This window comes from Rattus norvegicus, chromosome 7, assembly GCF_021556685.1.
Source record: "Rattus norvegicus strain SHRSP/BbbUtx chromosome 7, alternate assembly SHRSP_T2T, whole genome shotgun sequence".
NCBI lineage: Eukaryota > Metazoa > Chordata > Mammalia > Rodentia > Muridae > Rattus > Rattus norvegicus.
Window position 1 is genome coordinate 118,862,920 of NC_141540.1, and position 13,557 is coordinate 118,876,476.

At 47.4% G+C, this 13,557-nt stretch overlaps 1 protein-coding gene across 2 annotated transcripts; it reads left to right on the forward strand.

The window, feature by feature from the left end:
- The first annotated feature begins 366 nt into the window (after nt 1-366).
- On the forward strand, nt 367-9,381 carry Apol3l1 (apolipoprotein L3 like 1). 2 transcript variants are annotated; one of them, NM_001013175.3, is given in 4 exon segments: nt 367-577; nt 4,948-5,033; nt 7,763-7,892; nt 8,215-9,381. In NM_001013175.3, coding segments are annotated over 3 exon segments (1,011 nt in total). In that variant the 5' UTR covers nt 367-577; nt 4,948-5,020; the 3' UTR covers nt 9,083-9,381.
- The last annotated feature ends 4,176 nt before the right edge of the window (nt 9,382-13,557 follow it).

A 13,557-nucleotide genomic window follows, 5' to 3' on the forward strand; every position in this document is an offset into this window, starting at 1 on the left:
TAACCTAGGCAGATATCCAGGTGCCAGACATGGTGGACACAGCAGCACCACTGTCTGCATAAGAGACCCCAGGATAGGATAAGGGGCAGCGAAGGTGGAAGAGGAAGGAGAAGCATTTTGCTGGAGATCGTGAGTGGACAGAGCAGGGTCATTTAGGGGGTGAACTAAAGAGGGTCCCACAATCTATGATGGCTGCTCTTTCTTCCTCAAGACCACAGAGAAGTCCCAACCAGTTGTCAGGGATTGAGAAGGGCATGGGATGTGGAGCTAAGGTTGTTTCATGGGTCAGCCAGGAGGGTGGGGTTGGGGTGGTTTCCTGCAAGTAGATTCTTTTGTGTAAGTTAGGCTGTGCTCTGGAGCGTAGGACTTTCACTTTCGGTGCCGTGCATAACCAGCAGGCAGCTGCTCCTTACTGGGATCCTGATGTTCAGCTAGTGAGTGGATACACACGGGAAGGACGGCTGTGTTGCCTTCCCCCTCACCCACAGGAAGGATTTCCAGTAAGTTGGGGACCTCTTGAGAGTCCCGACCTGCTTGCTCATCCACCCAGCAGCTCTTGAAGAGTGAGATAATCAAGGTCAGTGATAAGTTATTTCTCTACCACCGTCAAAATGAGTCAATTTAAGCCAGATTAGACTATAATTAAAGGCAGGTTTATTGGGAAGCTGCAATTGGGTCAGTTCACTGGCCCCAAGGCCAGGGGAGTCACCACAGGGAAAGTGATGAGGGCCATTATGGGGGAGAGCTGAGAGAGAAGAGAAGGAAAAGGAGGACAGAGAGGAGGACAGGGAGGAAGAGGAAAAGGAGGAGGAGGAGTAGAAGAGGAGAAGAAGGGGAAGGGGAAGGAGAAAGAGAAGGAGAAGGAGAAGGAGGAGAAGGAGAAGGAGAAAGAGAAAGAGAGAGACCAAAATATCTTGATTATATAGGGAGGAGCCCAGGTAAAGGGCAGAAAGTTCAGGCTTGGGAGCAGGATGTGCCAGCTAGGGACTGAGGGGGCACTGGGTGTTAGAACTTCAAATCTCGGCCAGACACAACACACCCAGACAACATGGTTCCACATGGAGAGGTTTAATGAGAGAAGAGTAGAAGAGTGGAAAGGCAGCTGGCCATGGGCATGGGGGAGTGAGAGGGGTGAGGAAGGGGGCAAGGACATCGAAGAACAAAGAGCAAGAGAGGGTAAGAGGGGAGTAAGAGGGGGTAAAGAGGGGGTGAAGAGGAAGAGGAGGGGGCAAGCAGTCCCTTTTACAGTCAGGCACAGCTGGCTGTTACTAGGCGACTGTGGGGCAGAGCATACCTGGAAGCCAGGCCTGCTTTGGTATATAAAATACGCACCTCAGTCCCTTGTCCCAGGTCTGAAACCGAACAGTCAGACAGGATACAGTCTAGACTTGCAGCCAAGATGGGTCTGGTTGTCCCTTTCTCCCTCTCTGCCATGAGCTCAAAAGGTGGAGACCTATCAGATGAGATCGCTCTGCTCAAGGACTGCCTGAGACCAACTCAGCCAGCTCCCAGGGGAAGGTGGCTGTTGGGGGTCCCCACTCCTTTGGGGATGGAGGATACGAAGGCTGTAGAGGAAGGCAGGCAGGCAGGCAGGCCACCCAGGGCCCACTGGTCCAGGTGTCCTGTGCACTCTGAGATTGGCCCAGGGTACCTATTGCCACCAAGGTCACAGGAGACAAACTTTGACTGGCATGGGAGATACAAGGTGCCCAGGAGCTGTGCCACACACTGTGTCTCTCAGCATGTGTCTACGAGAGGCCTGGGGGAACCTGAACCTTGGTGGGGATGTCTTGAATCAGGCTGAGCAGATAAGTGGCAGCCCGGCCTCCCCTGGACTCTGCCCAGCCTGTGAGGGGTTGTGCAGGAGGACAGGCTGTCCTGTGTGTTTGGTTGGGTAACAGTGTGGGGCAGGGAGGGAACAGTTGCAGAACCACATATTCAACACTATGAGCCTTGTAATCAAAAGGTCAAAGGCCAGACCACAGGTGGGGTAGGGAAAATTATTTCTGGGTCTGCAAAAGCAAAAAGTTCTAGAAAATTTAAATATTTTCTATTAAAATCCACATTTTCCCTTCGATGAAGCTGTTCCCTCAAAAAGTACTGGCTCGATGTCCAGGGAATGTCTCCAAAGCCGAGACCGTAGCAGGCTCAGCACATTGAATAAAGCTGTCTTGGTTGATCCCGGCACCACAGGAAAATGAGTGACATTTTAATGAAGGAAGAGCCTCAGCATAGGGCTGCAACCCCAGAAGCTGCTTGTGGTGGCAGTGGAGGAGGGGAACGGAAGAGGGGGAGGGGAAGGGAGAAGGGGAGGGGCCGCAATAGGTAGAAGGCCATCCCCCCAGGATAAATGGGCTTCCACTTGCTCCTGGGAGGTGAAGCTTCTCAGGTTCTGAGCCCTGAGAAGATGCTCTGCAGCCACTGAGAAGCAAGACTTGCTGAGAGCCTCTACCCTGCCCCACTTGGAGAGCTTGTGCACAGCTAGGGAAGGGAGGCTTCCAGCCTGGGCTTCCCCTGGCCATCAGAAGGGAAGGGCTAGGACCTCCCACACTTCCTCCTGGCACACATGCAGCAGGCATCCTGAGAGACTTTTTAGAGCAGATCAGTAGGAAACAGAAGGGAAGGGTGAAGGAGGCCTGGCCTTTCCTGTCTCTGTTGCTCTCATTTCTTTTGTGGTACCAGACATCAGTCCCAGGACCTGTGCACTGAACAAATGCTTTACCACTGGGCTATCCCACCAGTTCAGAGTGATGCAGAAACAGAAAACTCAGAGTGCACATGTGTCACCCATGTAGAGGGTCTCCCCAAACCACAGTCTTTCTGTCTGGCAGCCTCTGGGTCATGTATCCTATAAAACAGGACATAAGAGGTAGGGAGAGAAGGCTCTCTTGTCATTCTGGTGCCTTTGGCAAGACCCTATCTTGCCTTCCGTGTGTCCGGTTGCTCATACACCTGGGTCACTCAGTCATTGTGTTACTGACTCCAAGTCTGAAAAGTCATGTCTGCAGGAAACAAGGTCCAGAAGGAAGGGCAGCCTGGCAGAAGGCTGGGCAGGCATCTGTGACAATCACGGTGACTATCCTCCTGAGGTGAATGAAGACCAGCAGCTGACCTAGGACAGGGCAGGACAGCTGTGGGTAAAGGACCAAAAGAAAGCTTTATGTGCCCCTTGTCACTGACAGGGGTGCCTTGTCGCTGCCTGGCCTCACTCCTCCCTCCCCACGTGACAGATCTACAGGTTTCTGTGTAGTCTGTGCTCTGCTGTCCTGGTGAAGGGACACTGCTGTCATCAAGTGAGCCTGTATTGGTTTTCTCTTCGATGAAAAGGGCTCACCATGGGGATCCTAGGCTGGACCTAGGGCAGTAGAAAGAGCCTGTCACAGGATCATGGCTTTGGATAGGAAGCCTGAAGGAGAGTCTAGGTATGTGCTGCAGAAAGCTAAGACCGGTGTGTCCGTGGTGTCAAACTCCACAGACAAAGAATGGGAGGCAAAGCTGTACTCGACAAAGAAATAACACTCATTCTTCCTCACTAGTGAAGGGCACCTCAGTACGTTCTGAGGCTATAACCAGCTACCTGTGAAGACATGTTTTACCAAGAGAGATTAATGTAGCGCACAGCAGGAGGATGGGAAGGCTCAGAGGAAGGCACAGACACCAGCTTCCGGGTCTGGCAGGGTCACTGCATTATAATAAGGGTATGGTGATGGGAGAGTGAGGGAGAATCCAGAATCCAGGGTCAGTGACTCTTTAAAACAACTCTCTATTGATTTTTGTGAATTTTACATTCTGTACCCCAATCACACTCATCTTCCTGTCCCTTTGTATCATTCCTCTTCCCTTGCAATCTCCCCTCCAAAGAGAATAAAATAAACATCACAGATAGATACATAGATACATACATAGATACTTAGATATATAGATTGATACATAGACACACAGATACATAGATATATAGATACACAGATACATAGATACATAGATATATAGATACATACATAGATACATACATAGATACATACATAGATACACAGATTGATACATAGATACACAGATACATAGATATATAGATACAGAGATACATAGATACAGAGATATATAGATAGATACATAAATACATAGATAGATACATAGATACATAGATACACAGATACATAGATACACAGGTACATATATACATAGATACACAGATACACAGATACATAGATACATAGATATATAGATACACAGATACATAGATATATAGATACATAAATACATAGATAGATACATACATAGATACATAGATTGATACATAGATACATAGACACACAGATACGTAGATACATGGATACACAGATACACAGATACACAGATATACAGATACACAGATACATAGATACACAGATAGTGAAGTGGAAGCTATAGGACTCAGTGTGTCAGAAAGTACACCCTTTTTCTCCACACATCTTTACTTGCAAATGTTCATTGCAATGAGACATTAGTCTCTTCCGAGGCCTTCAGCTTTTGCTACGCTATCAATACTGGATCCTCAGAAGAACTTCTCTGGGAGTCCTTTCGAGCTACCAAATCCTAACAGGAGGGCAAGCTCTACTGTGCTTGTCCAGGACTTGAGCAAGACCAGCTGTTCCAAGTGCTGCAGCTGGTGGGGGGCAGTGAGAGCTCTCCTGTTCCCATGACCCCAGAGTAGAGCAAGGGGTCAAGGAGGGGAAGAGGACATGTCGCCCTTGACCAAGCCATCCCAAGACAGAGTGGGGACAACTCTTCTGCTCTCATGACCTCGAAGCTTTGTCTCTCACCTGTCACAAGTGGAGAGGGGTGTTTAGTCAACCTTTGACCTCACTTGCTCTGGTATCCAGAGAGAACCATGAGACACCAGCTGTCATTACCACTGTCTCCACTCCATCCCACAGTTTTGTTTTGTTTTGTTTCTTCTCTTCCTCTTAGCTTGGACTCACAGAAAGCTGTGAGGAAGACTTTTGAGAGATCCCACACCAGGAAGTAAGGACCCTTCGCCCTCATGGCCGCCAGAGGTACTGACTCCTCTTCTCTGTCTATTGCCTATGTGTGATCTAGAACTTTGGGCCTCCACACTGAGGGCCTGTTGAGTTAAGGACAGGAAGAGATTTCCCAAAACATACTAAGGGGACTCTTCTAAACCTGGGTATAAGTTGTTTTCTTGACTCTGTCTAGGGGTCATGCTCAGAGATCCTGATTTCCTATCCTTGCCTCTCAAGAGGAGTTGAGACAGCCTGGGAAAGTGGCGGTCAGCAGGCCATATGGCTTAGTGAGAATGTCCAATGTCTGAGGAGACTCCAGACTCCCCACCACACAGGAAAACTCTTCTCTGTGTCTCCTTTAAACCAGGTTTCACATGTTTGGCAGCTCCTGTCAATGAGTCCTTCCACTCCTACAAAAATTCACCAGACGTAGTGTACTAGCAAGGGTTTCTATTGCTCTGACTAAACATTGTGAACAAAGGCAACTTTGGATGAAGGAGTTTATTTCATTCCCATTTCCATACCACAGTTTATCATCAAACACAGTCGTGCCAGGAAGTCAAGGAGGTAAGGAACCTGGGGACAGGAGCTGATTGGCTGCCCTAGAGAGACAGTGCTCACTGGCTTCCTCTTCTTAGTGGTACATCTGCATGAGAGTGGTTACTAAGAACAAAGGGAAGGAGTCAACTCTAGGCTGTCTTGAAGTGTCCTCTGCCAACAAAAGTCATCCAAGGGGTTGGGAATTTAGCTCAGTGGTAGAGCGCTTGCCTAGCAAGAGCAAGGCCCTGGGTTTGGTCCCTAGCTCCCAAAAAAAAGGAAAAAGAAAAAAAAAGTCATCCAAAAGTCTTCAGTTTAGCCTCTGGAACTGTTTGGATACAGGCAGAAAGCAGACACATTCTTGCCAAAATAACATAAAATGTTTTCTTTTTTTAAGGACTTACTCATTATATATAACTACACTGTAGCTGTCTTCAGACACACCACATGAGAGCATCAAATCTCATTACAGATGGTTGTGTGGTTGCTGGGAATTGAACTCAGGTCCTCTGGAGGAGCAGTCAATGCTCTTAACCACTGAGCCATCTCTCCAGCCACACAAAATGTTTTCTAGCACAGTTGCTAATATGACTCCCCTTTGAAACTCCTGAGCTTTTCTCCATGGACCAACACATTGCTCTCAGCACCTCTGTCTTCCGAGATCCTACTAGGATGTCCCATTAACCCCTACACAGGGTCCACCCACTTTCCTAGTCCTGAGTTCCTACGTCCTTCAGTCCTTCAGAACAAGCATGGTCAGCTGTGTTACAACACCACGCTTCTCCCTGGTGCCCACTGCTGTCTCTGTAACTTTCCTACTGCTGTGCTAAGATATCATGGCTAAGGCAACATGTACAAGAAAGCATTGAACGAGGAGGGAGAAAGACAAAGACAGACATACACAGACACAGAGAGAGAAAGCTGGAAATGGCTTGGCCTTGTGAAAACTCAAAGACCATTCCCAATAATACACCTCCTCCAACAAGGTCATTGTTTGTGAGATCAACCAAGTAGGAACCAGGCATTCTGATACGTGAGCCTATGGAGACCAATCCAAATTCAACCCAGCACAGCTAGACCTAATTTCCTGCGTGCAGTCAGTTCTGACACTGTGAACTTTGTTTTCTTTGAAATGCTTCTTTAATCCAACAAACCAATGTCACAACCCTCTGAGGAGTTGAAAGTCCCATTCACAGGCTCTGGTGTTGACATTCAAGAGCCTTAAGGCAGAAAGAAGTCATCCTTTCAAGATGGTCACTATCTGAGGCAGAAAGATTCTCCTTTGGATTGCTCAGAGCAGACGACATTCCATTTCATTGCAAAGCACCATGACACCTTCCTGGTGTATGAGTCTTTGAAGCTGCCATCCTGTGGCACCCACAGCCTGAGGTCATGAACAAAGCCCTCTGTTTCTCTTTGTTCTGAAAGCCAGTGCCTGTCGTGAGGAAATGGCAGGTTGGCTGGGCTGTGAGCCCGCTTCCTGCTTGGTAGCAGCAGCCTGCTAACTGAGAGTCTGCACATAGCCTCTCCTGTGTGCATAGAGAGGGCAGGAAGGGACCAAAGGAGGAAGGGACAGGTACAGAGAGGTAGATGATGAGACGTAAGTGTATAGTTAGCAGTTCTCAACATGGGGGTGTAACCCCTTTGGGGGTCAAAGGATGCTTTCATAGGGATCACCCTAAAACCATCAGAATTATGAGGTATTTACATTGCAATTCACAACAGTAGCAAAGTTACGTTTGTGAAGTAGCAACAAAAATAATTTTAGGATTGGCAGTCACCACAACATAATTAACTGTGGTAAAGAGGCACAGCATTAGGAAAGTTGAGAATGACTGAGATGATAGATTCATAGGGACAGATTCATAGAGATAGATGGATGGATAGATAGATAGATAGATAGATAGATAGATAGATAGATAGATAGATAGACAGATGGATAGATGACACTATAAACATGAGGTCTATTCTGTTTCTTATCAGCACCACACTTCCATGAATTAGGGATGTGTATTTATGGCATCAACTATTCTCATTACTTCCCTTCCTTAAAGGTCTATATCTGGCTGTCATAGGGCCTTTTATATATGAATTTAAGGGCACAGCTCATTCCTCAGTGCTCCATAGGTACCCAATGGCAGATGCTCGTACCCAATTCCATGTGCTCGTTACCATTTATGTTTGTCCATACTGTTCTCTGACCTGAATTTCTTTTTCTCCCCAAGTCTTGAGGAAACAATTCATTCAGGATGTCACTGAGTATCTACAGGACATGGTCAGCAAAAAAGACCTGCAGCTCCTGTTGACCAAAGACGAAGCCTGGAAAGTGTTCGTGGCAGAGGCTGAATTGTCCAGGTAATCTCCAGGGGACTCCCCAGCTTGTCCCCAGTTTTTCTGTAATCCCACCTCCCTGTGCTCATCTACAGAGCTCACACTGGGGAAATATTTTGATAGTGATGGCACAGACCTTGAGTGAAGGCGTCTTCATCATGTGCCTGTCACGAAGTGTGTCTTAGCATGTCTTCACACTTTGACATCTAAGGACTAAGGATCAGGGTAGAATGCAAAGACCTTGGTTTTATGACGTAAGTCTGAGTGTGACAAGACAGGTCATGGGGGAGCCCATCTTACAGTGAAGCAGGCCGTCTTCCTGATGTTCTGACCTCTCCTGTTACAGAGATGAGGAAGCTTCACTGCATGAGGCTCTGAAGCTGCTCCTGAAACTCCCCACCTGGGAGGACAAAGTCAGACTTCAAAAGGAACTGCAGGACAGGAAGAAGTTTGTGGAAGCTTTTCCTCAGTTGAAAAGGAAGCTGCAGGAAAACATCAGGAAGCTCCGAGCTCTGGCCGACCATCTTGACCAGGTGCACAAGGGCTGCACCATCTCCAATGTGGTAACCAACTCCACCAGCGCTGCCTCAGGTGTCCTGAGCATCCTGGGTCTGGCTCTGGCACCCGTGACAGCAGGGGGTAGTCTACTGCTCTCCGCAACTGGCCTGGGGCTGGGGACAGTAGCCACTGTGACCGGAGCTGCCACTGAGATTGTGGAGCAAACAAACAAGTGGTTGGATGAGGCTGAGGCCAGGCGCCTGTTGTCAGACACCATGGACACTCTAAACACAGCTCTTGTCCTGGGTCAGAAAGCACTCAAACTTAGTAAAAAAGCCTATGATGTCATCAAACAATTGAAAAGCTTGGGACAGCACATTCGTGCCATTAGGGTAGCCAGAGCCAACCCTCGCTTACTTGCAGATGCCAAGCGCCTCATGACTTCTGGAAGACTCTCTGCCCCACGTGCTAGTCAGGTGCAGAACGCCTTTGAAGGCACTGCTCTAGCAATGACCAAAAAAGCCAGAATCAGGGGTGTAGCCACTGCAGGTGTCTTCCTTGCCATGGATGTGTATTTCCTTGTGAGGGACTCGATGGATTTATGTGATGGGGCAAAATCAGAGTCAGGCAATAAACTGCGGGCCCTGGCTCAGGAGCTCGAGGAGAAGTTGAAAGAGGTTGCTCAGATCTACAAGAGCCTCCTGGTGCCTTACTGATGGCTGCCCCAAAGAACACAGAGGTCAGTGGAGATGATCTGAACAGATAGGAGGCACTGAGGCAATTGTTAGAGGGGGAATGAGATGATCAGCTTTCACTGTCTTCTTGACACAATCTAGAATCGTGTGGGGAGAGAGTCTCAGTGTGCGATCCTCTAGCTCAATGTCCTGTGGGCCTGCCTGAGAGAGACTTTTCTAAGTGACTCTAATTAATGTGTGTGTCAATTCCTCCACTGTGGGTGGCAGTGTTCTCTAGATATGGATTCTGAACTGTACAATAAAAAGCAGACTGAACACCAGTAAGCATGCAGGCATGAATTCATTTCTCATTGTTCTTGCCTGGATGCAGTGTGGCTGCTGTTGCAGTTAGTTCCCGCCTTGACTTCTTCCTAGTTGGGATTTCCATTACTGTGAGCAGACTCCGTGACCGAGGCATTGCCTATCAAGGCTAACATTTCACTGGGGCTGGCTTTCAGAGATTTAGTTCATGGTTGGAAGCATGGTACAAGCTTGCGAGCAGACATGGCCCTGGAGGAGCTGAGTGTTCTATATCTTGAATCAAAAGCATCCAAATGGAGACTGTTACACTGGGCATAGCTGGAGATTAAGAGCATTAACCCCCCCACCCCCCTAGTGACACTTCCTCCACTACGTCCATACCTATGCCATAGTTCTGGGCCCTATGGCCAAGCATTTAAACACATGAATCTATGGAGGTCATATTTATTCAACCCTCCACATTCCACTCCCTGGCCCCCATAGATTTGTATCCATAGCAAGGTGCAAAATACATTTAGTCGAACTTCAAAAGTCCCCGTAGCTTTATCACCATCTTAACTAGGTTCAAAAGTCCAAAGTTCAAAGTCTCTTCTGAGATTCATGCAATCTCTTAACTGTAATCTGTTATAAAATCAAAACGAAAAGCAGATCACATCCTTCAAACATATCATGACCCAAGATATACATTCCTGTGCCAAAACATAGGGAAGAGAACACAGTGAGGGGATACTGGGCCAAAGCAAGACCGAAAACTATCTGGGCAAATTCCAAACTCTGCATCTCTTCAGATTTTCAACTCCTTTCAGCTATGTCGACTGCAACACCCTTCTTTCTCTGAGGCTGGCTCCCCTCCATGATAGCAGCTTTCCTTGGTACATACCCCACTTCTCTGGCACCTTTAACCTCTTGGGGTCTCCAAGGCAATCCAGGCTTTACCTTTATAGCTTCACACAGTGGCCTCTCTGGGCCTCAATGCAGGGACACCCCTGAAACATTCCTGGCCTGAGAAGCTTTTCTAAACCCAGAACCAAGTGGCCGAAGCTGCCAAGTTCTGCTGCTTCCTGGAACGATGCCTCTTCCTCCATTTAATTACAACTTCAGCTTTCTGTTTTTCATGGTTTCCTTCACTGCCTAAGCTTGGCTGTCCTGCAGCTTGATCTGTAGACCAGGCTGACCTTTTACTCAGAGATCTGCCTGCCTCTGTCTCCTGAGTCCTGGCGTTAAAGACTCCTTCTGTCAGACCTAAGTTGTACTTTAATTCCTTTTCTTTAGATCTTTATAAACTTGGCCACTATTTCTCATGAGGTGTATTAAAGAGGTACATCAACCTGGATCAAATGGTGAATCATTCCCACCTCGAGATCCGGATCAAGTGTGCCGACCATTTCTGGATTGTAGTTTATTCCAGATTTAGTCTAGTTGACAACCAAGGAATAGCCATCACAACCCACCCTTTGCCAACCTGACACACAGTCATATCTCCTTAAGTCCACAGGAAAGCAATAACCAGGTCATATTAATGCCTGACATAATATAACTATTCTTTTTACGACCTCAAATGCACTGTAAATTAGAATAGGTGGCAATGTCTGTTGGGGGAACATCCTTTTCACAAGATAGAAGTTTAGCTGGGTGGGATCTTGCCCAAAGGTCACCACTCCCTTAATTCCATTGTATATCATTAATCTATTTATCTCCTTGATAAACAATTTCCTGTTGTCCCTTACATCCTGGAACCACAAATTTGGGTTTTTCCTTTATCAGCATGCTACCTTTGATCAAAACATTCTTCATAAGAGTGAACCACAGGTCAAAGTCTGGGATACATTGTTTTAGGAGTTCCTTTGCCAGTGCTATTAAACCAAATCTCTTCACTTTGGCCTCAGGTAAACACTTTGGGCAAAGGAAAAAGCAGTCAAATGCTACACCAAAATATCACAAAAATGATATCTAGGCAACACACTAAAATCTTCTCCTCTGAATCCCCTTGAGTCAGACTCCCATAGTTCAAATTACCCTCAACACGACTTCCTTTCATAGTTCTACGGGTGTAACCCATTAAACCCACTTAAAGCATTTCTACTGCTTTCCTAATCCAAAGTTCCAAAATCTAAATTCCTCCAAACAAAAGCATGGTCAGGTCTATCATAGCAATATCCCAGCCCCTAGTACCAACTACTGTCTTAGAATTTCCATTGTTGTGAAGAGACACCATGACGAGACAACTCTTACAAAGGCTAACATTTAGTAAGGGCTGGCTTACAGGCTCGGAGGTTTAGTTCATTATCAACATGGTAAGAAGCATGGCAGACTGCAGTTGCTGGAGGAGCCTAGAGTTCAACATCTTGATCCAAAGACAGCCAGGAGGAAACTGTCAGAGATGTCAAACCCTCTCTCACAGTGACACACTTCCTCCAAAAAGGCCACACCTACTCCAACAAGGTCATATATCCTAACAGTGCCACTCCACTATGCTATGGCCAAGCATTCAAACACACAAGTCTATGGGGACATATCTATTCAAACACCACACTGGGCAAAGTAACAATTTGGGAAGACTGGTTTGGTGGATATAGAGTTCCCAAGCAATGCATGGAGCATGGAAAAGGATGGGGTGACCAATCAGAGGTGCTCCACACACATCCTTGCCATCACCATGTCAACGAATGACTCATCTCTACCAGATCATCTGTCTCATAGGAGCTTCCTTCACCAGCCCCTCCTCCACTATCCTAAGCCAGAACCTCTATTTGGGACATGGTCTTCTCCTTTTCAGTGTTTTGTTTTGTTTTGTTTTGTTTTTTGTTTTGTTCTGTTTGCTGAGACTGCCATGTTGGGAGAGGAGGAAAGAATGCAAAGGTTCACCCATCTTTTTAATAGGAAGTCACGGACAACAGAAAGGCCCAGGGAGTCAGGAAGCCTGATGGCCCTGCCACTTGGCTCAGAAGGAGGGACTTTACGCTGAGCAGGATAAGGGTGACATTCATCGGAGGCAGAATGTGCCTGCTCTTGTCTCTGCTGACAGCTAGGGTGGCAAGCACATCTCTAATGTTCACAGCACATTGCAGCTGGCAAGTCCCACAGACATTGCAGGACCCATGCAGGGAAAGCAGGTCAGGGTTGTGACCCAAGATGGCTGCAGCCAAGCCAAGCTGGATGCCTGGATGCACTGAGCCTCTCTCGTGCTAGCCAGATGGCTCCCTTAGACACAGCAGCCTGACTTCCCTGTATCATGTGTGACCCGCTGGTTCCCCTGGACACTGGATGCCTGACTTCCCTGTATCATGACCCTTTTTCTCAAGGCGTCAGAGAGCAAGTCCTCTGTTGTGTTTCTTTGTGGTTGCTCATTCTACAGAGACTCATTTCCCCCAGACTTTGCTACCTGCATGCCACACTAGGGAACCCAGTGAAACCCATTCCTGTCTGCCTGGGCTAAGCTCACATGTATTCCTCACCCATGAGTCATAGGCTAAGGGCGCTATGAGGTGAGGCTCAACTGTAGATGGGACAAGACAAACACCTAGACAGCATCTTTCCTTCCTAAGATACCTTCTTGTGTACTTCTCAGTTTCCAGGAGAGCTTTAAGGATGGTCCTTTTCAGGGTGCCCCTGCCCAATTTGCCTACAGGACAGAATGGCCATTCAGACTCTCTCTGGTTAACTGCTGAGTTGTTATTCTCTTGTGGGTTTTATTATCCTTAGGATAAAGATCTCACTCTGTCCATTGATGCCTGTTGTATCCAGCAGTGCTCAAAGGTGTAGCCATGCAGAGGAGCCGACTCTGGGTGGGAATGTTAGGAGGAGTGGCAGAGAAAAGGGCGAAGAGAATAGGTGTGGTCTCCATTTCACCGTTCACAGGGGAGATGAGGCCACCAGGGCTTTCTGAGAAGTCTTCTGAGAACATCCTTAGATGATCCTTTCTAGGGAAAAGAGGGATGCCCAGCATGGGTCTACAGAGCACAAAGCTCCCATGGGAGGACTTGTGTTTATACCTATAGGTGACATTTCCCAGCCTTGAGCAGCCATGAAGTTGCCCCTCTGAAAACTTGTGCTGTGATCTCAGAGATACAGGTTTTATGAACTGTCATCTATGCTATAGTGACTGTTTCATGAGAGAACTGTCTTTAAGTCACCCACACTCCTGTAAGCAATCCCTTAAGTATGCTCGTGTAGGTAAGCCAAATAAATTCACTTGG